This window comes from Phalacrocorax carbo, chromosome 3 (assembly GCF_963921805.1).
Source record: "Phalacrocorax carbo chromosome 3, bPhaCar2.1, whole genome shotgun sequence".
Taxonomy (NCBI): domain Eukaryota; kingdom Metazoa; phylum Chordata; class Aves; order Suliformes; family Phalacrocoracidae; genus Phalacrocorax; species Phalacrocorax carbo.
The window spans coordinates 65374988-65392281 of record NC_087515.1 but is presented as its reverse complement, the minus strand read 5'-3'; the positions used below and the strand labels follow the sequence as shown (position 1 = coordinate 65392281).

The window sequence follows — 17294 nt, the reverse complement described above, 5'->3', positions numbered from 1 at the left end:
GGTATCTTCTTGCATCAAGTCACAAAACCATACTGCAACTGTGTCAGAGGGAACAGAATCATTGCTACCTTGTTTATCGTGGCTTCATCAGCTCCTTGAACACTCAGCCAGTTTATGAGATCAGGGTCTTCAGTCCCTGTACCAGTGGAATGACGGTGACAGACAGACAATCCAGGAATATCTAGATAAAGCATTTTTGGGAAAAGGTTTTGTGTTGCTAAAGCAACCTCTTGTCATTTTTGACTGCTGAAGCACTTTCTTCAGTGAGCTTTCCCTTCAAGCTTAGAATACCAGTATCCCCATAAATAAAGGTAAATGTCAATTCCCAAAGCACATGCTTAATTACAGCTTATAGAGAGTTATACACCAACTACAGTACTTGGTTAGGGGCACATTAAAGCAGTGTGAATGTTGACAGATACAATTTCTGGCCTCTTCATTAAATGGCTACAGTAGTACAAGGCACATCAATTTCACTGTAACTTTCCACACTAACATCGATTTAACTGAACTGTTCAGTGAAACGCAAAATTGGTGCGTAGGCAATGCCTTAGACTGAGGATCAGCTGCTTTTGGAAAGCGGCACTTCTCTGAAGCACATTACATGGAAATTTCAAACTGCATTAGCACTTCCACCTTCTTCAGGGCAGATGCATATCAAACTCAGCCTCTCTCAGTAAGCTTTAAGTTGTATTTACATTGCACTGATTAGATCCTCCTGAAAATTCAGTGTAATAATTGGAACAGCCTGTAATCAAAGCACACATACCTAAACAGGCTATATCCTCTTTAGAAATAATATTTATTCTGTAGGATATGAGCGTTGTATGCTTCCATATAATCACAATCAAAAATATTTAAATTATACCATTTCTTGTACTGTGATTAACAAATTCAGTAATTCGTTTCCACAACATACATTCTTACTTCAAAGCAAACCCTACCAGAAGCAGCATCATAAAGCATCTTTGCTGAGACTAGCTCAATAAAAAGTTTAGCTGCTGCTGCCTTCATCTGTAACCAGTATGAAACTTCTTCTCACTTACCTATCGGCTGTGACCTAAGCTGTAGGTTTCTGATCTCTTGATCTTTTTCTTCTATAGCTTGATGTAAGAGAACTTGAAATTCTCTCTCCTTTTGAACCAACTCCTCCAACAACCTGTTAAGTAACAGGAAGGAAGCACACATTTTCTTAAGTAATTTCAAATTTTCAGGAGAGCAAAGATCTTGCTACACTTAAACTGGAAGCCTTCTTGAGAGAGACAAGGCCAGACTCCTTCAGCTTTCATGGGAATATCCTCTCACTATAGATTTATTATGACATATATCAAGACATAGCTCTTTTAATAAATACATAAAAAACCAAACCAAACCAAAAACTAAAACAAAAAAAACCATAAAATCCCCAAACGCACCAGCCTCCATGTAAACATCCATCCACTAAACAGGGGGTATGGTACAAAATTTCAGTGAAATTTCTACAGCTAGCATTCCGTATTAAACAAAAGCGTGTAACTGAGAAGAACAAATATCAGTGTGTTTCATAAACCAAGGGCTAAACTTCTGTGACATAACCCTTTGTAAGGAAAAATGCCAGTTTGCCCCTCTCTGCAGACATTTTCAAAGGTATAGGAAGGGCGGAGCTGTGATGAAAATGTGGCAAAAAACCCTATGGTTGCATTTCTTAAATGGGGAAAAAATATATTCTCATCCACACAAGGGCTATCCCTTCCGCACACACCAGGTACTTTGTGCCTACCCTCTTATGCTATATGAACAGTGAGAAAAAGAGGCAAAATACCTGGTGTCCTTTCCTAGGCAATTACTTTTGAGAATATCAAGCAGAAACAAATTGGAACCTATGTTTGACTTCCTTGATAACACAAACCCAGAGAAACCCAGAGACATTCAGTGGTCAGCACCTTGCGAACTGATCAAAGGAAAATAATCAATACAATGGAAAATTAGTATGTGAAACTGCTGGAATTTGTTATTTTGGAAAAGTGTTTTAGTAAAAAGGAGGACTTGTGAATAATATGTATTCAGGAACTTGGTCAGAGAAACTGGACATAGAGAACACACTCATAAGCCTATCACTGACTTCTAAGTCTTAGGAAGTTCTGCCTTTGAAGAATTGCAGCATTCCATCCTCCCTTCCTTGAAGCCTTTGTCAGCCTGAGAACTATGCAATAACTGTTCCATTTTCATACGATTTTTTTTTTAAAGTTGTATTTATACCTGTTGAGCAGTGCAATTTTTTTTCTGGGACACTGAAAGATAGGGACATTCTGGAACTTAACTAGAGAAAGCACCTTGTCTTTGCACAGAAGTAAACTGCATCTCATATGATTGCTTTATGAAAACATCTAGCCCTACTTTTAGCTTGCACGCAGGCTTACCAGCAGCACAGTCACATTTGAGTGCTTCCACACCTGAGCTAACAATTCTTAACAAGTCCACCCTGCACGTGAACAGAACTGGTTTGTGTTTCTATGCACACCCACAGCTTGGTTAATCTCAGTGCAGACTGATATTCTGTCCAGATAAGTGTGCAGTCACCTTTCAGTTAATTTATTCCTCCTCTATCAATTCTGGTTGAAAAAGGCCTTAGGATCAATAAAATCAACTATTTTCTCTTGATAACTGCTTGCTGCTTATGCAAATAAAGCTTTAATTAATATTTAAACAACTGTCCATAGTATTTACGTCAAAATTTCTGCATGAATGGCATGTGATTATTGGGCCAAAGGCTTTGCATTTGAGAAATTTACAAAAACAACATGCTAGAAAACAGTACCCCTACAAATGTATCACTTCTGATGCTACTCCCCAACATAAACTTGGGAAGTAAGCCAATCTAAATTATTTATGTCTTTATTGAAGTGTATCAATAAGGCAATCAAAATATTTCTCAGTGGTCAACACAAGCAAAAAAATAAATTGTAACATAAGAACTCAAAAATACTGATACTTTATTAAAAACTTACAGTCTAATGAATTATTCTAGTTATGGCAAAATTCTTGGACACGTTTAAAAGTAAAGTGCAATTTAACATTTAAATTAAAATTGGAACATTACAAAGAATGTTCTAGCAGTGTAACAACTGTCTTATTAAAGACTTCGCTATCAAGGTCATTTTCAAAATTTATGAGGTTAGTAAGAAATCCAATGTCATAAATTGGATGCTGCAACAGCTAAAATACCTGCTTTAAACAGACTATCTGGTATATTTTAATGAAAACAAAATTACTTAGAAAATTATTTGGATAAAATAATGTAGAGAAATTTGTCTCTGACATTTCTTAAACAAACAAAAACACCCAGAACAACCACTTCTCAAGTTTAAAGTGGAATACGTATATTTCTGAAAAAAAATCCATTGTCTAATTTTCTGGCTTATTTCTTCTTTTAAACACCACACCTATTTTTCCCATCTTTCTCTGATGAACAAAATTTGATGAACAAAATTTATTGAACAAAAAGGTAATGCTTGTTGGTAAGCACAGATCCTGCTGCAGTGAATTCTGTGCACTAAGGTCTGAAGCAGTTTCCTTGTGGAGTTCTTGTGTAGCTGTCAACTAGCTTGAGTTCATTCCCCAGGAATAACTGTAGAAAAGAACAGCAAGTTCTGCCTTGATGGAAACAAAACATAACCCCATTCATCAGCCATACACAGCATACGAAGGAGAGATAAAGCAGAAGCTTGGCTGCAAGCTCAGTTTTTTCAGACCTTCCTGGAAAGGGCACCTGAAGTCAAGACTGACCTTCACTTGCATCACTATTGTTCTGCAATGAATAAAAGTAGTGTAAGTGATCAGTCACAGCTAAACAATGACCATCATTTATATAAACAATTTGCAGTACTATGGAATTTTGATACTGTCACTACTATTCTAGCACATATATTTTAAAAGCAAGACAATACATACTGTCACAAGTAGGCTAGTGTCTCTTGATATCCAAACTTACCTGTTTGTCTCTAATTTTAGCCTGCCCAGCTGGACACTCAGTGACCTGTGAACAGCCTGGGAGTCATGGGATACCGTAGAGCTGAGTGTGCTTACACCTGAGGTAGCTACTGCATCTTCCATGACGATGCAAGGCTGTTGGATAGTTTGATTTTGAGGCTGTTCATCTTGATCTTCAACTTCTATATCGTCTTGATCCGCTGTATCACTTTCAGATGCAAGACTAAAATGTGGCCTCAATTCTATTAGTAACATTAAAATATAAGCAAAAGAAAAAACATTAAAGATGCTAAACATTAAAACAAAAGCAGACCTAAGTGAATATTTACAGCTTTGGTTAAACCGAACCTGAAATTTCTGTAGCAAGATAGCAGATCACACAGAATCCCACAATAATCACAGAATCCCAGGTTGGAAGAAACCTCATATTCTAGGACTTTAAGATCACTCAGACTACCACAGCATCTTAGCTTTGCTGATTATTATTCAGCCTATCAAATTGTCAAAAGTTCTAAAAAATAAAGATCTGGATGAACAGGATTCCAGATTTGGCTAGCATTTTGCATCAAATTGTGCCGAAGTACTATGTGCAGCAGAAGTACTTTCTTTTGCTTTATTCCATTCTCAGTGGTTTGTAATTTCTTATGTCTCACCTGTAATGTTTTGTTAAACAAATAACCGTTATTTCTCTTACATCCATCTATTCTTCTTTTTGCTATTCTGGCATATTTAGCATTCTTTCATAATAAGAATACTGTGTTCACCAAAAAATTGTATCCAAAGATACAGAGAGGAAAAAAAACAGACCCCTTTTTTCCTGACAACTAAAAGTAGCACACTTCCCTTCTACTCATCAGAGAGAGCACTGCCTATTTTGTAATGATATACATGCATAAAATGTCAGACACAAACCTATACGCATACTCTGGTTTCTGTTATTCCCCATTTAAACTACATACCAGAGCTTACCAGGTACGCAATATACGTACACAAGATCTTACATGCCCACAAACCCTATTATTGCAACAACAACATCTGTTTGTTAATTCTAACCATTTAATATAAATCTACCTTCCTTCCTTCAATTGTGGCTTCTTATTGCTGAGCACTCCCTTTAGTCTCCTCAACAAAACATACTTTTTTCCCCCTGAATCACACTTGGTTTTTGCAGGTTTTTGGCCTTTCTGCTGAAGAACAAATACATTTCTCTTCTTTACAAAAGGGATATTAGTTCCTTGAGCCACTTCATCTCTTCATTTCAATGCTACATACCTTTTTCAAGGCTGAACATACTGAGATCAGCAGAGCTGTGCTTCCCCTAAATTAAGGGCAGCACATTTATTGCTAGGCAAATATGTCTGAATTTGCTTTGAACTTCTGCATCACATTAATAAGAATGGAAGTTCACTTTACCATTGTTCACCACCAGGCAGTATAACTATACAGCATCTGCTTTGTACCACTCCTAAAACATCCCATAACTTTTAGAAGTATTAAGGCCAGGGATAAATCTTCATATCATTCAACGGGGAGTGGGGGGGTGGGGGGGGAAGGGAGGGGAAAAAAGCCAACCCCAAGTCAGACAGAGGCAAGGGGAAGCAGTTAGAAGTAGGGTAAGGCCATTAGGGAAGAAGCAAATGATCACTGCCTGAAAGCTACTAGGGCACAGAGGCTTTTGTTTAAGCTTGACCATGTACAATTAACGCTCATACTGAGCTGTATGGGGAAGGAAAGTCTATTAAGGAGGAATTCTACAGTATTCCTATTATACAGCAATCAAGTACATGCCTGTTAAAGGTGTTCAGCATTCTAATCAAAAGACAGACTTTCCTTATGACTCTCAAGTAACACAAAAACCCTATTTATGACTTGCTGGTTGTGCTGGGGATCCGGAAAATACCAAGGAGAACAGGAAGAGCTGTAACTTCTGTTGGAATTTTCAGATCCCCTTGTTGATAATTTAAGACTTATGTTCCTGTTTTCTGCAGTGGGTTAAGTATTCTGACTTCAGACTTAAAGCATTGAATCATATATTTGAAAATTTCACCATTAATTCCAGTGTAGGGAATGGTGGAATCATGAGCTTGGAAGTTAAGAAGCAGCAGAGAAACTAACTCTGGAAATAGGTAGAGCGATAACAGAATAGGCTACAGTTTCTTCGTTTCTTCTATACAGACTCCTTCCCTTAGTTAAGCCATGCATTCTACTTCCACAACATTCAAAATATAATATTCAAACTGCAGGCACTGCAGATTTAATTTTTTTTTTTGCTTTAGACAGCTTTTGACCAGGAGCCAGAGGGACAGAGAGACTTTTGAGTGCTCCTAAAACCGTATCATTAATCTGCACTTCGTAAAATACCTTCCAAAAAATCAGCGTGTGCTGGCAAGTGGTCTTTCTTTGGATTTCAAGAGGCAGCATTGTGCACCTCAAAAATTAGGGCGCAGAGCACCTTAGCCTACTACAGTTGACTCTCTTGCAGAATTGTTTAGGTGATGCATCTTGGAAAGGTGCTTTCCAAAATAGCTTAGCCAATACGCTGATTAGGTTTTTGAGTTGCAAAACAGACAGTGAACAGGAAAAAGGCCACTGCTGGTTTCAAAATCTTAAGCGAAGCATCATAATCACAGCTCTAAAGCATGTTTAAAGACATCAGCCAATAAATATTTGCTGAGTGTTAAGAAATGACTCACCTGGGACCAGAATAGTAATAGCAGTCTGCACAGCTTTTCTGATTATGCTGTCCAATGCAAACATCCAGTGTGGCTTGATGTTATGATTTCGGAGAACTTTATTGACCTAGCAACAGAGAAGTCAGTTCAGATATTATATACCCCTCCAACTTAAAACTATAATGTATGTCAGCATTATATAAAGTGTTTGAACTTACAGATGCTGTATCAAAGCAGGTGATTAAAACTATTTCATATTGTCAATAAATGAAAAAAATAGCAACTTTGCCAACTTCCACCATTTTATTACAAATCATACAATATTCTGTATTTTTTAATCATATAGTAGTTCCTGTGTTAGGTGATTTTTGATGACTTTGATACTGACATTTATTTAACCTTCGTGGGCATGGAGAGAAACTTAAAGAACGCGAGCAGGACAAATACCAAGGACTATATTATGAAATACTTGTAACTTAAGCTAATTAATCTTAAGGGTTTTTTGGCATCATTTTTACTGCTTGCTCTGAGCAGTACTTACCTATTTTAAAGTACAATTGTAGGAAATATCAAAGAACTAATGAAATGCTGCTCCTTCTTGATTCAGAAAATAGTTAATTAACATTAGTTTACATAGTCAGGGGAATTAATTTCTGTGCTGTGCCATTTTCTCTTTCCTTCCACTTTTTACTTCACACAGTGAGATAAATTCTACACTGGGTTGTTCCTAATTCCCTGCAGGCCTGCTTTCAAACCACTTTTAGCCATGTTCCCTGGTGCCATGGTTCCATGCCACTTGCAAGAATGTACCCCTCGGGGGAATTGTTTGCCTACTCCAAATGACAGAGAAGCAGGTGGGGTGACAGTGCTACAACAAAACACCTCGCCACAGTAAGTGGCAATAGCACAAAACAGACTGAAGTTACACCAATGATGCCTTCAGAAGATATGCAAGACTTAAAAAAATGTTATTAATCATATTATCACTGCCCCAAAGCAACAGGCAGTAATTTATGTAGGTACCTGTACTGGGTTTGGGTGGGATGGAGTTAATTTTCTTCACAGTAGCCTGTATGGTGCCGTGTTTCAGACTGGAGACTAAAACAGCCTTGCTAACATACCCACGTTTTAGCTATTGCTGAGCAAAGCTTACACAGTGTCAAGGCCTTCTTTGTTTCTTACACTGCCCCACCAGCGAGTAGGCTGTGGGAGGACTAGAGAGAGGCTGGATGGGGACACAGACAGGACAGCTGACTTGAACAGGCAGAAGAGATATTCCCTTCCATGTAATATCATGCTCAGCAGTGAAACTAGGTGGGTAGTTTTTCCAAAGGAACCATTGCTCAAGGACTGGCTGGGCATTAGTCTACTGGTGGCGAGTGATTGCTTTTGCAATGTTTGTGGGGTTTGTTTTTTTCTTTTTAACCTCTTCACTTATTTAAGAGTCTTTATCTTGACCCACAAGTTCTCTCACTTTTTGCTCTTCTAATTCCCCTCTCTCATCCTGCTGGGAGAGAGTGAACCAGCAACTGGGCGGGGGCCTTCCTGTACTTGCCAGCCAGGGTCAACCCACCACAGTACCTCAGTTCCGTTGCCAATGGCCACAAGATGGCACCTGGACACTGTACCTAAACTTGGAGAGCTGTCAGGAGTGCCAGGGGAACCTGCCCTGTGCCTGACACCTGGGCAGCAGCTGCCAAAGGGCGCCAAGGGCCTGCCCACGGATGGCCCTCCAAGACAGCATGACTCCTGTTTGCAAGCACTTTGCACCTTCCCATACTGATTCCTACCAAGACACTGACATGTGTTCAGCTAAGTGCGGCCTATTTAAGTACTGAAGAAGCACCGTGTATCTGTCAAGAACAGAACAATCCACAGTAATGTGACTTAGCTATTTAGATTACAGCACAAACCTACTTTTTCTTGGTTGCTTCAGTGAGGATATTGTGATTGTTAAACCTTGTTACCTGAGATTACCTTATTAAGACCTGAGAACAAGGGAAAGTAGTTCCCTTGTTTTAGAAATATCTCCGTCTCTGCAGTATCCGAGGTCTTGACACTGATCCGGATTTCAGTGTTCTAATAGAAATCTAATGTATGTACAAAAAAATTAATACTGGGCACATAAAAGCAAGTTTTTCTTTGAACTTTCTGAGGGTTGTCTTAGTTGAATAATAGAGAGGTAGTAATGAGAGAGACATTTATCAGTTAAAGACCAGCAACTTGTAATGATGAAGTTAACAGAAAAGAGTAAAATTTTTACTGAAAAGAACATGACTCGGTCAATTACCACTGAACAACTGATGCCCAGCAACATAGCCATCAGAAAAACAACTCAGATATTTGTACTTTCCCCCACACCCCTATTTTTTTTCTTGACCTTATATGTTCAGGTTTTTTTTTCTTCCAAGTATCAAAACAGTAGTAGTATGAGGCTAAGTAGAATGGAGAGCTGAAGTGTACTCAAAGTGAAGACTCAAAGAGAAAACTTTCATTTGTGGAAACCCTTCTTTTACAGAGTCATGTCACGTATTACCTAAACAACATGTAATTCTTGTCAGTGTAGTCTACGCAGCGAACAGTTTACATGCTATGCTATCCTTCCTGACAGCTTTTAGTTGTCAGAGTGCCCCAGGTTTAAATGCTAATAGAATTGTCCACCTCAAAAGCCTACTTGGATTGTCATGTAATTTTTACTACATGAATTATTTTTACTACAGTCTGGACAAGTGATGCCCAGTACAGCTGCACCCTTCCATGTTGGTTATTCATCTTAATCATTAAGCCTAATTGCTTATGAACTAACATTTAAATACACAGCTTAAGAAGAAAAAACATTTGCTTTCAGTAAATTAGCTATTTAAAGACTATCCATGTGTATCTGGTTGCTCACTGTAGGAAATAATAAATTTTGCATTAATTATTGACAGAAGAGTTACCTATTTTTCTTCCTTCTTATCCTGATTATAAATTGAAGTGAAAATGTCTAGTTTGACAGAAATCTGCTGCTGACTAGAAATACTAGACTAAGAACTCAGTACAATATTATAAGGTAGATAGACTACTACTGGGGGTATCGAGTGGTTTCGTACCTTAGTTTGTAAGAGAAGTCAAGTTCAAGAGATCTTGAATTATGTAGGATAAGCCTGACATTCAGTGTTGGTCTTATTTACCAGAAAACCCTCCAAAGTGAGATTTTTAAAAAAAGGCTTTCCTGCTTTAGTATTATGACATAATGTTTACACAGCTATGCTGAACCTTCTAGATCTTTAATCAGCAAAATCTCAACAGTTGTGTTCAGGGGCTGTGTCCTGCCAAAGGATCACATGGCAATCAAACCAAGTCATGGCTGTGGGCTGGCTTTTTGTTATTACAAGTTCAAAGCCCTCAAATATTATTGGCTCAGTAACTCTGGATGGAATGTCAATGAAGTTCTGTTTGCTTCTGGCTTCTAGGGGTTTTTTTTGGCAGTTTTGGTGCACAAAGTTCTTTGTAAAAATGACAACTTACAGCATCTTGAAAACCAAACAGCACGAGCTGTACTTGACTGATACCATGGCTGTCAAAGTCTAACTCCAGTTTCAGTTTTGAAAGAGTGGTTGCAATGATTTTACGATCAGTGGACCGTACAAACTCTCTGAGGCTGGAAACTAGCGTCGTGATATGTTCCCATTTTAGCTTGGGTTCTTCGGCTCCCTGGTAGAAGAGAGAAAAATAAATAGTTTTGATAGCCATCTTTTGAAATGTATACTCAGAGGGACTTTAGCCAATAATGTCAGTTGGCAATACGGATTTTCAGAAACTCTACTGCTACAGTTAAGGTCAAATAATGGTAGGAGCATAACAACAGCAACACAGAGTTCTACTCCTGAGCTCCCTGCCAGTGCAGATTACTTGACAAGCAAGTAGCTGACTTTGTTTTGTATCAGCTGCTGAAGTACATGCGCACATTATAGTCTGTATGTCTCATTGTACAGAAGTGAAAAGATATGCATAAATATACTGTGCACTGAATACTATAAATTACTCTTAATTGCCGAAGATGTACTTTGCAGTGCCTCTAATTTCAGAGTGCCTGAGAGTCAACATGCAAACTCCCACAGTAGCACTTAAAAGAAGGGATTAAAGTTACACAGAAGGCTCAGAAAGAGACTGATTCTTTCCTACATAATTTCCATTATAGAACTTCTACACTTACCTATTCTTAGATATAGTCTATAAATCTGTCACCTTTCTATTATAAATACAGTATTATAAATATGTCTATTTTTAAAAGCTCAGAAGTGTCCATCAGAATGACCAGCATAAGTAACTAGCACGTCATAGAGAACTGTATTTACTCTTTAAAGTTACATCAACTGAATACAAGTTTCAATTTCCAGATCTTAAAATTAAGCCAGAGATAGAAAACTATACTAGTTGGTCAAGACGAAGTATTAGATGCTTATTCCGAAGGAAGTTAAGTAATTATTTACATAGACTACAGATATCTCGCATTGATTTCTGTAACAGAAGGACATACAGTGTTTGGATCTGTCATATTTGCCAGTTTTATGCCATGAACATTACAGCTAGCCAGACATCAAGAACTGTTTGCCAATAACATTGAGGTTTTAACTACACTTAAATAATTCTGATCAAGATGAAATAATTTGATTATTTGAGAGGGCAAAAAAAAGGCTTAAAAAAGCTCTAGAGCAGTCAAACATTCCACTGACTAAAGCACCCATCTCTGAGATGAAAGATCCTAGCCTCTGATCCCCATCCACTTTAATTTGGAGAATTCACCTGATGATTGCCTATACTAAAGTGGATCCCTCATTCTTGTCCTGCAGTATCTGATCTCCTTTTTGTGTAAACAATTAAAAAGCCATTAGGGCAGATAGGTGGACACACAATACGCTGTAGCCCTGGACTAGAAGATCCAAGTCCATCAAGGCATGGGGAGTCCATCAAGGACAGGGCAACCAGTATGCCTCCCTAATAAGGAACGGTGACCTATTTTGGGAGGATCGTTCTCCTCCCCTAATCCTCACACCCAAGGACTTTGCTGAAATTGTCCTTATGAAAAGCTTATGTGAAGAAAAAAGCACTATCAAAGCCTAAATCCTGACGAGGCCTAATAAGCAAGTCAGGCTTCTATCTATTGCTAACTTGCATTTAAGCAGGACATAAGAATTCAACTCATCTTCCCTTTAATCGCAGTTCCTACCACTTTCTGGTGGTTTGAGTAATCTTCCTACTCTTTGACCAGGATCCACCCCTCAATGGAGAAAACGGTGTTTGAGAGTCAGAGTTCTGTGTACCCTTAAAGAACAGATAGTCCCATGCATGTGTGCTTTGAACTCTTTGGCTCTACAACTCTGTATCTCTGCTCCTAACTTGCACTGTTCCAGCTCCAGCTGAGGAAGGCATAGAACAACAAGTACCCTCTCTGGATCTTGTGATTTGAGTTTCAGCATCTCACAATCACTAATTATTCCTTTCATACATGTGCTCTAACAACTATGTCTGTTATAGCAACACTCTAGCAAAGCACAGATAACAGGCATCGCTCTTATTGCCTCCTATTTTAACACTTTCTATAGTTACCATGACAACTGTGGGTTCTTCCCTACCCCCACAAAGAATTAGAAGCTCTTTTTATTGGTATGGCAGCAACTTCCAATTACATTAACTGTAGTACATGCATAAGAATAAGAATATTGGCTTGCATCAGTTTCTAAACAGTACTATCTTTAGAAGATGAGTTGTCACATTTTATACAACTATGTTTTAGATCAGCAATACTTAACCTTGAGAATGAAGTGAGTCAATTAACTACTAACACATTACAAACAAGTCCAAAAAATGGTGTCATCCAGTTACAGTGTTGCAACATTTAGCAGTGTGGTCATGACCTATAATTTATTCAGGGTCATCCTGAACTGATACATCATCGTGAATCATCCCCACAAAGGAGTGCCAAAAGGTCATTCTGCAATTATTTTGCTGTTTGCTGTAGCTCCCACTGTTACCCCATCTTCCCTCCCCTCCATATGTGCTCCCAACTGCTGTGACGAATAGCTGCAGTTTACTTGCTCCCTAGCTCCCTCTTTTCCCTTTTATGGCCGTTGGCTAGAAGGCAATGGTCTAAGAGTCAGTCCCATTTTTTCTATGCAATAACCTAACATAAGGCCAGAGCAGACCAAAAGACCTAAACCACCCTCTGTTGAGCTAGTCAGCCAGCAGACAGAACTCTAGAAGCGTGGCAAAGTATTCATCTCCTGGGGACGATCTATCATACATGAGTTGACCTGACAGCCTCAGTTAGTCCCATTTGAAAATCACTGGCAAAATATAATATCATTAAGACATTATTTTCTGTTGTCTGGCCAGCACTAATATCCAGGTATACCCATAGTATTTACAAACAACAGAAAAGACATATGTAACGCAGCATAAACAATTTTAAAGCCTATTTTTAATAGCTCAAATGAAACAACAAACCACGAAAGCTTACATGGTGTATGCTTCCTAGTTTAATAAAACTTTATTTTTTAATTGCTTTAATATGTGTAATTCCAAAAGTTGCGTGTATTTGCACAGAAGTCTTCAAACTGCATAAAATGTTTGCTGCCTTCCGAAGTTACTTTACCTGAGCCAAAGCTTCCATCAAGTTCCTCACCACCTTCTCTTGGTCCTCAGTTAATATCCTGTGCAGGGTGGCTCTCCTTTCACTATCCTTCTTTAGCAAGAAAAACCCAGAATCTTTCTCTTCAGGTGAAGGAGGTGCACTGTGATCCTCAAAATTTTCATCTGGGATGCTGAATGAAAGACACTCAGTGGAAAGAAACTCTATAAAAACCACCTCAACGCACGCATTCCTAATCTACCGTGTAACATAGATGCCAGATAGCTCTTTACCTCAGAAAAAGGGACCGGATTCCCTTCCCATCTTTTTCTCCACAGGATTTGGCTCTTGTTTTGAAAGAGAACGGATCAATTTTTAATTCTGTATCAGGTGAGACAGAACCATATTCACTGCTGCTACTTGTATCTTCCACCAGAACAGGGACAGGTAAGGATATACTCCGAAGATACTCTATTCATATAGGAATATTCAGAAGTTAGTGTTTAACAGTGCCATCACAGTTCTGAAGTGAAAAGGTTATTCTTTCAGAGGAAAGAAAGACTCCAGTCTTCCCACACACCAATATAAAATATTCAAACAAAATTGACAAAAAACTCCTAAAGCTTATTCTTCTGGAATAAGAGTTATCTTTCCATTATGTTTTTATTCAAAAGCTTCCTGAGATATGGAAATTCTACACTCTTTGCAAGATCACTTACAGAACTTCACCACTGCATTGAAAGTGCATCTCATCATCACTACGCACTTCCAACAGCAGCAAAACATTTCTACAGGGTAAGTCATCCAAGCACCTTTCAAGTTCTTAATTTTGTGTGTGTGTATAAATATACATGTTTATATATACAATACATGTAAGTATATATACTATAACACATACATTTCTTTATCAGATTGTTTTGTAAAAGTTTAATTAGTTCATAGTCTTTGATAAACATGCATGTCAAGTCAGAACTTTTGTTTTTAAATCCAGAGCACACATTACTGCTGCAAGAAACTTTTGATACCTATTTCACATTTGGACATTTCAATAGGTCCTTTGATAGCAACTCAGCCTCAGAGTAACTGTGTGTGATTGGTTTCCTGTCCCCACCCCCCAAGTTCACTTCCTGACAGAGATGACTGTCCTGTGGCCAGGCCTGACAAGGGGCCTCAAACGCATTCCACTTTTTTCAATTATAGAATTTAGCCTAATAAAAGTCTATGTTATCTTCCTCCACAAACCTTGGCCTTATTGCTACTATAAAAGAGCCATTTGGTTTCCTGTTCAGATTTCCACTAAATGGCCCTGTAGCAACACAGCTCTTCAAGCATGTATTACACACCAGCCTAGACAATTAAGCCTAGACAATTAAGGCATTTGCAGGATTACAAATAGTAGTTTAAATGTGCACAATGAATTAGAGGTTCCTAACAGAGAAAGGTCACTTATTTTCATAATTGTGCCCACTTCTCTTTGCAGCATTTTAGTGTGACAAATTATACTAGAATAAATAATACCCGTTGTACCTACACAGGCATGTTTTCTTAGAGAAGTATGCCAAAACTCACCATTTGTGTTAGCTGAAAGAACTGTGGGAGAAAAGCAAAGAAAAAAGGAAGTTAAATCTGCTGGAATTAACTGAGAAAGTAAGCACAGTCTAAGGGATAACTCTCTTCCTATTTTTATGGGATATCCAGACTCTGTCTCCAATCTCTAAAAGTGTAGTTTATTGCAATTTAAAGTTAATTTTAGCCTGGGCGGGGTGGAAACTATGTTAAAAGTGCTCATCCAATGTCATGTCCTTTACCTGGTATTTTCATTCCTTTTAGGTATCATACTAAAAATATACAAATGTATTTTCATATGTATACATGCGCACGCACAGAATGTCGTTCACACTCTCAAAAATCCTTTGTTACCTTCCATAATTTAGAACACTACAGGAAATGAGTATGTGAACCGAAAATAATGCAGTGCACGCACATTTGCTACGGGACAAAGATTATTTTGCTCATGTAGAAAACTCCCCTGAGGCTCAATAGCTTGTTCTAACCTTACACCAAGTATATTCCCTGCAAACATTCTTTGAATGAAAACATATGCAAATTTAAAAAAAAGAAAACAAAACACAAAAGCTGCACAAAACCTTAAACAGACTTTCAGGAACCTTATTAAAAATATTTATATAAATCACTTCTGTGACAACATAACAGAATTCTGCTACAACAGTGTTCCTGCAGCAAGCTGATAGAACAGAAGGTTACAACTGAATGTTCACCTGGGATGGAGAGCTGCTGTGTTCATCTTAAAGATTAAATTAGCAGTTTCAGGAAACAGTATCATTGACAAGAGAAAAATTCCATATTGAGTTTGGCAACGCTTACCTGAGAGTTTTGATGGGGACTTTCTTTTTTTGCTTGAAACCTTCAAGAATTCATCTATGAGTAGCTCATGAGCAAAAGCTCGTTTGTCAGGATCTGGTTCAAAGCAACGCAATATGAAAGCCTTGGCTTCTGCAGACATGGATTCGGGAATCTCTGGGTGTATTTTAAACATTCCCACCTGAGACACATAAAGGGAGAAACAATGGCCTACACTGTTCTTTTCCCAAATGCTAAATAGCATCAAAAAAGTGTTTAGATAGTAAAAGTGGTATATTGTTCTTAAGTATTGATATTATCCTTCTGTAACTAGTTTATTAATTCAGAGAAAAAATAAAAACCAAAATATATTACAGGCTCTATAAACAGCTGTATTTAAAAGCCCCACAACTGCAAGTAGAGGCTCTCACAAAGAAGAAAAGAAGCTTCATTTGTGTCTCTCTTTTTTCCTTAAACACCCAGGCTGCTGAATAGCTGCTATTGCTCCATTACTCTGTTCAAAACTACACAGCACTCCCACTCGGTTGAATCATCTCATTCTTCTTAACATTCTCACTAACCAAGTATTTCCTTTATCTTCTCTTCCTGCAATCTCTGATTCTAGCATCTCTACAACAGTCATAAGATTTCCTGTGTTTACAAATACGCTCCGAGTTGTACAAGTAAACTGTCTGACCTTAAACATAGCTGCTTGTGGTTCTCCCAGTTCATAAAACGGGGGCTTTCCTGTAGCCATCTCAATGATTGTGCATCCCAAAGACCAGATGTCTGCAGCCTTCCCATAGCCACGTGGCCCTTTGTCTATGATTTCTGGTGCCATATACTGAAGGGTACCTGTTTAAGACATACTCATATTTTTACTTAGGTGCACTAACGATGCAAATAGATAGCTAAAGAGCAAGAAGAACAAAATAACTGAGGAGTAAGCAATATCAGGAGATTTAAAAAAATACTTTAATACTCAAAATTCAAAAATTTCCATATGCATTCTACATAAAACTGAAAATACTATTCAGAATACTACTTGTGCTAAAAGCATCTGACATCTACTGATCTGATGGTATCTCTTTTCAAAGTCAATGACAATTATTAAGAGGTTTCAATGAGCTTTGGATCAGACATGATTTTCATTTAGTGCATTATAGATCAAGACTAAAATAAGGAAGATCACTCTGAATTGCATCCACAGAGAAAAAGGAAGTGAAACCTGAAATCTGAACTTAAACCTGCAGGTGACATGAACATTTTTTCTGAAGTAAGGGACTCAACCTGACACATCATTCTGCATTCTTTTCCATTTAAAGCAGAAATGGAAGAGCAGAGCATGGAATTAAAGTAAAAGTCACTTCTCATTTTGCATAATTATTTAATGCAGTGCCACTGCAAAATTTAACATCTAAAATTATCAAGCAGAATGATGATCAAGTTAATGACAGGCTCTGTAGATAAGCAGTTCTGGAGATTAAGCTAGGATGTCCAAGCCATTCACAAGGGGTGTGGGGCAGGTAGGGGGAGTAGCCTTTGAACAGCAAGATGAAAAAGCCATGCACACAGAAGAGACAGGCTCAAATACAACATAGGAAAGACACAGCTCTTCTGTTATAGAGGACTTTCATGTCTCAAGTGGAGCCTCCAAACAGCATGTATTTGAACAGTGC

The 17294-nt window shown here is 38.1% G+C and overlaps 2 protein-coding genes across 6 annotated transcripts in view; one reads left to right on the top strand and one right to left on the bottom strand.

Moving 5' to 3' along the window:
• Nucleotides 1-17294, bottom strand: part of MAP3K5 (mitogen-activated protein kinase kinase kinase 5) — a 110785-nt gene that overhangs the window by 2441 nt on the left and 91050 nt on the right. The window contains exons 19-28 of one of the 2 annotated variants that reach the window (XM_064447192.1): nt 16313-16470; nt 15640-15817; nt 14824-14844; nt 13548-13725; nt 13279-13447; nt 10152-10337; nt 6663-6768; nt 3971-4211; nt 1047-1159; nt 69-181 (exon numbers count right to left, since the gene is read on the bottom strand). In XM_064447192.1, coding sequence (XP_064303262.1) covers nt 69-181; nt 1047-1159; nt 3971-4211; nt 6663-6768; nt 10152-10337; nt 13279-13447; nt 13548-13725; nt 14824-14844; nt 15640-15817; nt 16313-16470 — 1463 coding nt within the window. Of the gene's footprint in view, nt 1-68; nt 182-1046; nt 1160-1184; nt 3788-3970; nt 4212-6662; nt 6769-10151; nt 10338-13278; nt 13448-13547; nt 13726-14823; nt 14845-15639; nt 15818-16312; nt 16471-17294 lie in introns of those variants that run through there. The other variant, XM_064447193.1, reaches the window with a different exon arrangement.
• Nucleotides 1-17294, top strand: part of LOC135312590 (actin nucleation-promoting factor WASL-like) — a 65806-nt gene that overhangs the window by 5795 nt on the left and 42717 nt on the right. For 3 of the 4 annotated variants that reach the window (XM_064447214.1, XM_064447213.1, XM_064447215.1), the window contains exon 3: nt 13929-14049. The gene's annotated coding sequence lies outside the window, so the exon portion shown is untranslated. Of the gene's footprint in view, nt 1-3990; nt 4079-13928; nt 14050-17294 lie in introns of those variants that run through there. The other variant, XM_064447216.1, reaches the window with a different exon arrangement.